This window comes from Diaporthe amygdali (genome assembly GCF_026229845.1).
Source record: "Diaporthe amygdali strain CAA958 chromosome Unknown NODE_3_length_2959817_cov_65_330692, whole genome shotgun sequence".
Lineage (NCBI taxonomy): Eukaryota > Fungi > Ascomycota > Sordariomycetes > Diaporthales > Diaporthaceae > Diaporthe > Diaporthe amygdali.
Genome location: NW_026517023.1, coordinates 1,581,295 through 1,592,398, shown reverse-complemented (window position 1 = coordinate 1,592,398; position 11,104 = coordinate 1,581,295). Strand labels below are relative to the sequence as shown.

At 51.2% G+C, this 11,104-nt stretch overlaps 5 protein-coding genes across 5 annotated transcripts; 3 read left to right on the top strand and 2 right to left on the bottom strand.

Moving 5' to 3' along the window:
• Nucleotides 1–16: 16 nt before the first annotated feature.
• J7T55_002883 (major facilitator superfamily transporter) lies at nt 17–1,997 on the bottom strand (the record flags this gene model as incomplete). The annotated part of the gene is made up of 5 exons (XM_053138004.1): nt 17–93; nt 157–335; nt 422–1,450; nt 1,508–1,692; nt 1,875–1,997. 5 exons carry the CDS (start codon nt 1,995–1,997, stop codon nt 17–19), a joined length of 1,593 nt encoding a protein of 530 aa, XP_052998751.1.
• Nucleotides 1,998–2,642: 645 nt separating this feature from the next.
• J7T55_002882 (uncharacterized protein) lies at nt 2,643–4,873 on the top strand (the record flags this gene model as incomplete). Its single annotated transcript, XM_053138002.1, has 3 exons — nt 2,643–2,821; nt 3,083–4,611; nt 4,785–4,873. 3 exons carry the CDS (start codon nt 2,643–2,645, stop codon nt 4,871–4,873), a joined length of 1,797 nt encoding a protein of 598 aa, XP_052998750.1.
• Nucleotides 4,874–5,327: 454 nt separating this feature from the next.
• J7T55_002881 (nad-dependent epimerase dehydratase) lies at nt 5,328–6,104 on the bottom strand (the record flags this gene model as incomplete). Its single annotated transcript, XM_053138001.1, has 1 exon — nt 5,328–6,104. One exon carries the CDS (start codon nt 6,102–6,104, stop codon nt 5,328–5,330), a length of 777 nt encoding a protein of 258 aa, XP_052998749.1.
• A 1,051-nt stretch (nt 6,105–7,155) lies between these two features.
• On the top strand, nt 7,156–9,318 carry J7T55_002880 (uncharacterized protein; the record flags this gene model as incomplete). The annotated part of the gene is made up of 2 exons (XM_053138000.1): nt 7,156–7,836; nt 7,915–9,318. 2 exons carry the CDS (start codon nt 7,156–7,158, stop codon nt 9,316–9,318), a joined length of 2,085 nt encoding a protein of 694 aa, XP_052998748.1.
• A 606-nt stretch (nt 9,319–9,924) lies between these two features.
• On the top strand, nt 9,925–10,699 carry J7T55_002879 (uncharacterized protein; the record flags this gene model as incomplete). Its single annotated transcript, XM_053137999.1, has 2 exons — nt 9,925–9,996; nt 10,058–10,699. The coding sequence occupies 2 exons, from the start codon at nt 9,925–9,927 to the stop codon at nt 10,697–10,699; spliced, it is 714 nt and encodes a 237-aa protein (XP_052998747.1).
• Between the last annotated feature and the right edge of the window lie 405 nt (nt 10,700–11,104).

The window sequence follows — 11,104 nt, the reverse complement described above, 5'->3', positions numbered from 1 at the left end:
TTTCGTTCCCCCTTACTCATCCGAGAGACTTTAAGATGGTGCTGCGGGAGTACAAATGGTACATCAACTTCCGGTTGATTTTGCCGAAGACATCTATAGAATTGTCAGATCTGGGGTGCCTGGCTAATTCACTCGTCGCTCAAGGATGGTACTCACACATCGGTATACAGAGGGCAATGAGGACAAGCGAGACAATGCCAAAGACCTTGAACACCTCTCCACCCCCAGCCTCCGCAGCCCAGGTGTTGATGAATGTTGAGAACGCGTAGAACAGGAAGTTCTTCAGCATCATCTGCAGCACGAATACCTCCGTCGATTGTCTCGGGAAGGAGTCACTAGATGACCAGACGCTCTCATTAGTGTCCAGACAATCATCAACGAGAGGCTGAAGGAATTAAGACTGGCACAGCCAATAACTCACAGGATATACAACCCAGCCGAAGTGGATGGAACAGAAATCCCAAAGCAAGCGCACCCGTGACAAAACGCACCCAGGAGATACCCGTCCGGGCGCGGGTGATCGACGACCCACATGAATAAGAACCACCCCAAGCCACAGAACAGCGCGCCGAGTATGTTGACCGGGATGCGGAACTCGGCCTCGTACACGCCATTGTTCATCCGCGCGAGCGTCCTGGCCGACCAGTCGCAAATCGGCCCCACAGAGACGGCCAAAATTCCGCCGACAAAGGCACCAGCCCAGAAATATCCGTTCTGCGCAACATTGAGGTTGTACGGCGGGACGGACCAGATCTGGGAGAGGATGTAGGCTGACACGACGAAGAATGCGACCAGCACGGCGCTGACCATCAAGATCCAGAACACAGCTGGGTTGATCAGGTGAATGAAGATCTCTGAGAGGAGGTGCGGAATGGATTTGGTCGTGTAGGTCGTGTGCGCCCACGGTGCGATGGTCTGCACATATGATTTTCTTGGTACTTGCTGGGCTGGACTTGGTGAATTGACGGTTTCAGCCTGGTGATCCCAGCTCTTCTCGGCTTCTTTGGCGCTGGTTTGAGATTGCGCCGTATCGGTGGGCCGGGTAGCCGCCCGCAAGAACTGCGTTTCCGGGAGCAAGAAGACCGTTGCCAGGAGCCCGACGATGTCGAACGGCAGCTCTGCCACGAAGAGGTTCTGATATCCGTGGTTCTGGAACATGACTCCACTAATGATGGACACCATCGATGCCATGCAGGCCAGTGAACACACAATCAGCGCCGTGCGCCATCCACGTTCATGCAAGTAGAACATGTCCCCGACGGCAGCCAGGGAGAGGCTTTCCCAGGCTGTCACTCCGAGGCCCTGGACCATGCGGCCTGCGAGGAGGGTGTGGTAATTGTTTTGCTGGGAGCCGATGATGCAGACGATGGTCCCCAGCGTCCCAGCGGCGGACGCGAACAGAAACTGGGGGCGTTTGCCGTACTTCTGGGCAAGAACTGATACCAATGGACTATACAGAAAATGTAAGTTTGATTCAGTCAACACTCTTGGCCGGCATGTCACTCACCCTAGAGCGGCGACGAGTAGGAGCTGGTAGCCAGATAGTTCAGCGACCTGCGTCAATGTCACGCTCAGGATCGGCGCGAGCGCGAAGGTCGCTGGCGCAATAATAGGACCGGGCAGGATGGCGAAGACGATCGCGTTGACGAAGATGACATAAAACGCCGCCTCTTTTTGCCATCGTGGCCAGAGCTGTGTCGCATGTCAGCGTGCAGGTCACACAGACGGCGACAACAGGACAGGCTCTACCAAGGGATCGTTAAGGTCGTCTTTTGATGGCTGGGGGATGAGAATCGTTTCCACACCCTGCCACTCATTAGCTGGCTTTGTCACCACAACGACGAGATATAGTTGTTACGTGCCCTGTACGTGACGCGTTTCAAGTGAACGTCGTCAACTTCCGATTCTACACCCCTCTGGCTACCACCAATGAGCATTTCTGTACCAGGTATTTGCCCGCCATCCTTCAATTCAGTATTGATAATTCCGAAAGGCATATTCGGCTGAGGTGGACGGCGGGCGATTATCCTTCACGAACACCGGCGGAGGACGAGTTGTGCGAGACGACCGGAAACGAAGACCGCTCACAAGACGCATAGCACGTAGTCTATATATACTGCCGGAACAATTATAGAACCGCTGCCTGAGACCCAATGCTACATCGTGAGCGGCTACTGGCATATAGGTGCCGCTCCCCGCACCAGGAGGCGTTCGGAGACGTCAACCTCACTATGTGTGTCTTGGCCCATCTTACTCCACCTTCTAGACCCCTGCTCCCCATGGGGAATCGTTCGTCCAGCAACTCGGTAGCGAATGGATGCAATATAGCCGGATCATTGCTTTTGGAGGTGGGAAGGTACCCTTGTTTCGGCAGTGAATCGGTGCAGCGCTGAACGTCTGGATATGGGAAACTCGTGCCTTGGGCACTACGCGACTGTATCCCATCCAAGAGAGGATTGCTTCCTCTTGCTGTATTTAGAAATGTGTTGCCACCTCAAGAAGTGAAGTTTCTAGCATCCTGCTCTCAAAGAATGGTATCATACCTCTGAAATGTCCCTCTTCAAATAGGAATCACCGCTACATCCGAAACCATGATAGAACCACTTGACCTGCGCGGAAGTTGAAAGTCGAAAGATATTGGGATGGGGCAATGGTACAAGCTGGCCAACGAGGTCATATCTAGAAAACAGCGGAACTTTTCCTTTGTCTCAAAGCTGCTCAATTGTATTCCGACTCGTATGGTACTGTACGTCGCTGGGGCACGTGGCGAGGCGATGTTGTTCCATAGAGTGCACACCCCCTCAATATTCAAGAGTCTGTCGTGAGTCAGCAAGAGAGGAATGAGGTTAAAGAGGATTCCTCTTATTTCAGAGAGTATTCAAAGAACTCATCTGCCCAGACAATTCTACTGTTCTTGTTGCTTGACAGGAGGGTGTGGTTCAGGTCACAGAAAATAACAAGGCAGCAATGACGAGGGGTCAGATGGTTTCAGACTGTTCATAATTTCTGTGGAGTGTCCTAAGAATTTGGAGCCTCGTCTTTTAGTCTGCCTAACCGACTAGTCACTGACATAGAAATCGAGTTTCTACATGACAGGTGCCTGCGGCCATACATTCCAGTACACATCACTGCAACAGTGCAAATTCCCCTCGCGAAAAACCGAGACGTGCTTTTCAACAACCCATGCACAGGCAACAACGTCTTCACGAGCCACAATTAGCGACTACACTACTATCCCCATCATGGAGCCATATCCTGAGGACATCGATGACCTCACCGAAGCGTCAATGGACGGACGTTGGTTTGGACCGATTGATCCCGAACCTGGTGCCTTGTACTCCTTGCATCAGCATCACTCCCAACCACGACATCAAGTCAGAGATCGCAGCCTTGTAACTCAGCCTGGCGACTATGGCAATTCCTCGGAAGATCAGCCAATGGGTGATGCGAATGTGGTTGGGGCGACCATTGACTTCCCGCCCCATGCCATCCCATTCTCGTCGAATAACGAGGCTGTGAGACAGTCTAGCACAGAGGAAAACGTCGACATTCAGACATTTCAATTCTCATTCACTTCAGGACAGGTAGAACACTCGGTTGCATTATCAAGACCCGCACAGGCCAAAGACCTCGGAAACTTCTCATTACATGACCGGCATCTTGTTTCAGCTTATTTGCACACTGAGCAAGGCAAGAAAGACGAGTCTGTCAAAACATGGTACAGAGAAATTAGCCGACCTTACTGGCGCGAAGTCTTGAGTTTCTTTGGAAACCAAGTTCCTGCCTTCATGTTCGACCGTGTTCTCAACGAGTTTTGCATGAGTAACCCATGCATCAAAGACCCGTGGAGTGGTCACGGCCTGTACAGACAGTTGCTTGTCAGACAACAGGGAGAACCCGGGCAAGTTCAGCGACTGATCACTTGGATGTACGGCACGAGAATTACGCCGCTCCCGTCCTGGCGCGATACTCTGAGTACCAAGCCGGCCCATGACAGAAAGGTCCCTTGGATCAAGAGAGAGAAGATAATCGCCCTCTTCGTGATCCTCACGTGTTCTGATGAATCGGCAAAAGAACAGATGGAAGCAGGCAAGAAATCGGAACCTGCTGCCCATAACGTGAAGTTGAAACGTGACATGTTAGACAAGGCCAAGATCACTTACCTAATTTCCAACCAAGAGCATGTCGTTGCTGACGAATACTGGGCTGGCTTTGCGGAAGAGCTCGAGAACGACCGCGATCAGAACCACCTCTACGATCAAGTCGTGCGGGAGAAGCAGGCTGCAATTTCCGGAAACAGTGCGAAACCCCGTCTTCAGACCCAGACACAAGAGGCACAGGGACTGGGAGAGCAGAACCACAAACGGAAGACTAGATCACATCGAAGAGGAACTCATGGTGGTCAACGAAAGATTGGCGGGAGCAGTGAGGTCCGATCAGAGGAATCTGCTGGAGGGACCATCCGGCCGCCTGTCGAAGATCTGGAGCCTCTTAGATCGCTTCAGTACGACCCTCAACCTGCTGGTGACATCAACCAAGGCCCAAAAGACATGATCGTGTCCCTCAAGGACCAAGTCCGACAGCTTCAAGGCGAACTCCAGGGAGTTAAAGGTAAACTCCAGGGAGTTGAAGGTGAACTCCAAGGAGTTAAAAATGAACTTCAAGGAGTTAAGAGCGAACTCCAACGAGTTAAAGGCGGACTCCAAGAAGCAAACCGGTAAAACGAATATATGCATCAGCATTATCGTGTGGTCCGGGATCTCCCGCCTTTGACTTCACGTCAGCATCAATCATGAACGATCAGCCGGGATGCCCGAGGTGTAATATGGTTGATTTGAAGAGACGCGAGGGACTGGAAGACCAGCACTTCTGAGTGTCTGTCTGATGTTTTCAAGATCATGGGCGAAGTTAGTCACACGGATTCTTACCGCCTGTCCAGTGTGGGATAGAGCAACATCACACGGCAGATGGTCCTCAAGCATTGTGTGGCGGATGACGAGGCCTGCAAATTGTGGAAAAGACATGTTTCTACTTGCGGACGAGAAAAGTGATCAATTGCGGCTTCCTGACTAACAAGCTCTTCTATCAGTCGGTTTTCTTTTCTTTTCCTTCTTCTTCCCAGTATGCTGAGAGCACGAGGCGACCGCGGCCTCTTTTCGAAATTAATTAAGCGGCTTAGTTGTATCTGCATCACCCAGACACCAATGCGGACTCAGGTGAAGGATGACAGTGGCGTGACGAAGACGGGGACTGTTTGAGGGGTTTGATCAAGCTTTTAATATCTATTAAATCGACGGATAATCAATACGGTGACGCCATATTGGCCTCTAGTAGTAGCCCTCGAAGGTATCAATCCTCTCCTTTCCGACTTCCTTGACAGCCTCTGCGATAATGTCTTCTCCCCCAACTACATCAAAGGCGAGACCAATAGTGTCATCGTTCTTGATGGATTCAACAACAACTTTGGCGACATCCTGCCTTTTTACCATCCTTCCCAGGTGCACCCTGCCAGCACTGACAAATCCATCGCCAGGGTCGTTGCTCAACCCGCCGGGCCTGACCATTGTGTAGTTCAGCCCCCGCTTGTCATTTCCAGTCCTCAAGTCCTTGTCGGCCTCGAATTTAGCCTTCATGAAATCGCCAATTCCCTTCCAGACCCCGTCACTCTGCTTCTTGTCATCATCATTGTACCAGTCCGGCACAGGCTTGTTCTCCCGATCACGCAGGTCAAGCGCACTAATGCTCAAAAGCCTCTTGCCCGCATCTCCGGCCTGAGACGCGATCCCCAACGCATCCATGACCTTGACAGCCGCCTTGTGGTCGACAGCGTCGATGCGATCCGGGGGCGACCCATAGCCGGCTCCGGCGGCCCAGATGACCACGTCTGGTTTCACGCGGCTCAGGGTGCCGAGGAGCTCGGGAACAGTGGCTTTCTCGACGTCCTGGACGATGGGGAAGGAGCCGAGCTTCTGAAGCTCGCCGGACTGGTCTGGGTTGCGGATGAGACTGTGCACTGTGTATGCGGGCTCCTTCTCCGCAACAAGGATCTTGGTGATCTCGAGGGCCACCTTGCCGTGGCCGCCCACGATGAGTACGATGGGCATATTTAGTTTGTCAAATGCTTCAGTCCCTGTTGAAAGATTGTTGAGTTGTATGAATACTGTTTAATTCACGTGTGGGCGCTTGACGTGAAGTTGTTGGAGTGCCGGATGCGCGCGGCAGCAAACGTCTGTGTGTCTCATGTGGAGCTCAGTTGTGGTATTTAGTGATGTCACCGACTCCACAGGTAGTTGCATAACCGTGCAAAACGCTGAGAGACCATCTACGCCCGTCCGTGGTCTATTTGGATGCGGTTAATGGGAGTTCGTAGCAAATGGTTTCGTCTCTCTTTGCAACCAGTCATTTTGTGGCAAACAATACACTTGACCCAGCCTTCTTTATCTATTGGTAGATCGAGCGGATATAGTATTGAACAGAGCCCAAGACCGCCAAGTATATTGCGCTAGACAGTGTCTTTGCACGCTTCACGAATTTGTTTGCAAACATGAGGCTCGTCGCTCGATGCGGGAATACTTCGGATCCTAGTCGAGTGAAGTCGATAAGACCCACGAGTTTGATCGCACTTACTCCCGATAGCCAGGGCCAACGACACCCAAAAGCCAACGCCTATTTCGGAATTGCAACCCTTAATTAGTTTTGTCATTATTGTATCGACTCCAATGCACCCTCAAACAGTTTGTTTTGATCCCGCAACAGACCTGTCTTCATATAGAGCAAGTAACATGAATGAGTTGCGAGGCTCTACGTGTCTTGGCAAGAAATGTTTCCCTCATTGAAGGTGGTTTCATTTGAATGAGGCAACCACATACACCTTAGATCCTTCAGACCGCTGTTTCAACTTTTCGCTAATGACAGAGTGGGTTGCGCATGCATTGACCAGAGCATTGTGATTTGCTGACCGTCTGCAGGCTGCGGCTTATCACCTGGTTGCTTACTGCCTGCGCCACTGCAGCTTGCATGGGTCGTATACGAGTGTGTCGTAGGACTTCTTTTATTGACGTTCTATGCCATTTTCCACCGAGATGTCAGCACTCGACCTCATCACAGTTTCTCAAATCCTGAATTAATCGAAGCTCTTGCAAAGCATGTAACACCATGCCTTCGATAGAGTCGTCCAAGTCTTGGTTGTACAGGGAGTTGCCTTCAAACAAGAGGACCATTCGTCTCCTCCGATTGCTGCCTGGAAGGCCTGAAGACCACGAGATTCGCTGTCAGCTCTACGAAAGCTCCCTAATAGATGCCGTGGGAAACTATAAAGCCCTTTCCTACACATGGGGAAGCGGTGCACCAGAATGCGACGAAGTGGTGTGCTGTGATGGTCTGATCGTCCCAGTCACCCTAAACTTATACTCGGCTTTACACAAATTGAGGGATCTTACGGCCACCTTGACCCTGTGGGTCGATTCATTGTGTATCGATCAATACAATGAAAATGAGCGCACGCACCAAGTTGGAATGATGCGTGAAATTTACGCCAATAGCAAAGAGGTTATCATCTGGCTTGGTGCCGGTCGTTCCGATGTGACGGCGACTGATTCGGTGGAGGTCAGGTTCAGTGGCGATGAAAGAGATGTTCCAAAGATTGAATATCATCTTGGGAGGTTGTGGAGGGGACAGCTAGAGTTGCCTCCGGGTGGTCGCGATGTCTTTGGCGCCTTTTGCGTGATATCAATGCTGGCACAGGGACTTCTTGCCTCCAGGATCTGGTATCTTAAGAATCTGGACTACGCTCCGCCAATCATTCGCGGACTTCTTGCTCTGCTGGACGAGCCCTGGGTAAGTACGCCTTTCTCGACTTTCACATTGGGACTCGAGTTTGTGCCATATGTGCTGATGCTCCATGATACCTCGCAGTGGACTAGGATATGGGTCGTTCAAGAGACTGTCGTCTCTGCCCGTGCAATCGTACATTATAACAACATATCTATGCCGTGGGAAGCATTTTCGAGGGCCTCTTTGTGTTATCTGACGGGGAAGGTTACTGAGCAGCTGGGTTCTGCTCCCTCCGAAACCTATGGCCCGTCATTGACTCGATTTCACCGACTGGTCAACGAGATTGATACCACCAAAAGGGATTGGAACGCCTTCGAACCATCCGCACTACTTCCACTTTTGAGAAAGTTCCGTGCCAAAGATGCAAGCGACAAAAGAGACAAAGTTTACGCGTTGATTGGGTTGGTTAATTTCTGGGGGCAAGACGAGCCCCTGATACCTGATTATGGGCTCAGGCTTAGCAAAGTATATTGGCAAACTACCAAACGTCTCATTCGAAGTTCGAAAACCCTCGCAGTCCTTTCAGGTACCACTGCAGCTGGGAAGCAAATACAAGCCGGCTTTCCTACTTGGGTAACGGATTGGAGTTACCGCCCTTCTTCCGATGAGGCAGATCGGCTAAACAGTCAGCATTTATACAACGCTGCTGACCAGGCGATGGAGGGCATCAAAATTCATGGACAGACGCTGCTAGAGGCTAAAGGCTATTCTCTCGACCGTGTCTCATTGGTTTTAAGCTGGAATGCCATCTTCGGAGAAGATCTTCGGACACAGGCTGCATACTGGAAATTCCGCCTACCTTGGCCCGAAAATACTGCGTACCTACACGGCGGCACACTCAGAACGGCGTTCTGGAGAACAATATGCGGTAATGTGATATATGTGCCAGAAGCAAGGACCGAACGGGAAAGGTTCAGAAAAGCGGTTGCTTCAGATGTCAAAGCTTTTGAGTCTTGGTGCAAAGTCGACAAATCAACAAACCGCCGAACCTCAATCATTGGTGGCACGTGGCAGGGAACTGTCAGCTCTGAGGAACAAATTACTAACAAGAAGCGCAATGCATACAAGCTGGCGGTTGAGTGCGCTTCGCGTGGGCGCTGTTTCTTCGTCACGGAACAAGGCCGCCTGGGTATCGGTCCTCCGTCTCTAAAGGCAGATGATGAAGTTTACATCCTCCACGGCAGTAGGGTGCCGATGATTCTACGCAGGGCGAGAACGTCGAGGACCTGCCGAGATAAGGTTGTGGAGAAGCTGGTGCTGTCCACCGATGAGGAGCACGCAACGATAAAGGCGGGAGGTCGAAACAAAGCGGACGCTGCGACAAGCCGTGAAGCAACAAGGTTTTCAATATGCAATGAAAGTCATGAGGATTGCTACAAGGTCGTCGGGGACGCTTACGTCCATGGGCTTATGGAAGGAGGTATGGTCTGGGAGGACCGAGCCCGCACACGCCTGAAGAAGACTAAGTCTGTGTACATTGTGTGACAACTAGCAGTGGATATGTTGATTGAGATGCGATTGTGGTGGGAATTCGTTTTGGCTTTTCTGTCAATCGATGTTCAAGGTGAAGGGCACAATCGAAATCGTGCACTAGCACATGGCCTGTGTTCCGCTTTAGACGGTGCCCGAAGCTTTTCATCTGAGAAATGCCCCAGGTTGGCAGGTTGGCTTTCTTTAATTTTGAGAAAGTCTCTAATTGCCTGAATCTCGATCCTCAGGTCGGCCGATCTGATCCCAGGAGCTCTCAAATCTCTTCGCCCACCTCCCACTCGACAAGCGGCTTGCGGCCACATGAGCAAACAACTAGGAACCAAGCATCTTCTCTACCCAACCTCTAGGAACGAACGGACGACTTCCGAAATGCAGTACCCAGATTCCAACTTGCGTCGCGAGTGGCTCCAGAGCCTGGGTCTGACGAAGCCAGAAGGGGCGCCTCACCAGAGCACGTCTCCAATCAGCTATGTATTTCACAGCCTTGCCTTCCCTGCACAGCAATTGCATATCAAATTTAGCAGAAGACTGACTTTTTTATGCCTCAGAATACAGAACTGTTCAAACAAACCTACTCCACCGCCATCCATGCTCATCAAAATGGCCAGAAAACGTAGTAAACAGCGCAAGGGCAAGGGAGTGCAAGGTCCCGTACAGCCACGGCGCAGCAAGGTAAGTTCGTGGCTCGTTGGGCATTTTTACCGAGCCTTTCGCTGACAATCGCTTCGAATAGATGAAGGGCCTCGAGTTCCTCAAGCTCCCCGCCGAGATCCGCAACATGATCTATTGCTACGCCCTGGCCGGAAAGCGCTATTATTACATGCACCTTTTCTCCCAACCACCCCTTACTGTTACCAGCAAGCAGATTCGCTTGGAGGTTCTCCCGATACTTTATAGTAACAAGCGATTCACCCTGCACTTCGAGGGTGATGTGCAAGGATTCCGAAGACTCAAGAAAACGCTCTTGGCGCCCTCGCCTCCAATGAGAGTTTCAGCGATTTTAAACCTGGGCTACGTCACGAAGCTGGACATAAATTTCTATTCCAGAAGTTACTGGGGCAATTCTAAAATGCGTGCTGCTGTGGTTCACATTCATATGAGAAAAAGGAGTACAGACTGCTCTATCCCGCAACGCCAAGTGTTGTGTGGCCCTGGTTTCGATTGGACGCAGCAAGAGAATGTCAAAGCTGTTTGCACATATTCTGCACGGAATAGCCTGAGAGAATGGCGGATTGATCCTCATGCGGCCAGAGAAGCAATGCGCTGGATATTTGGTGAAGGAATGAGCTTGATGGTTGAGTGCTTGGCGTTCTTCGCAGAGAAATGCCCCCAGGTCTCAGCCTGGGTTTGGATGAGGCTCGAGATTGCTTGGTAAGGTCAGACTCATTATGTCTCGATGGACGCACACCTTGCTGCTCGGCCCTTGTGCAATCGAGGGCTACTTCCGGGCCTCTATGCGAAGGCACTTGCCGTTTTTGTTGAAAGCATGCCTGTGCACCATGCTGAAGCTGAAGGCGTTATACAAGGCCACAAGAGTCTAAGCACAAATGTGCGATTTAGGACAGGCTACCATTGCCTGGATAGGGATAGATGAGATCCGTGGCTACAAACATCACGCGACGTTGACAAGAGGCGATAATCGAGTAGATATAAAAGAGAACAATCAACTGTTTCCCACCGATGTTGGCTTCTCTTACCCTGTTACAAAGAACCTGGTTACCACCAGTCTATCGAACCAGGTCCGTGAATATAGAAAAGTGCAAGCCACGCTGGCCATTCC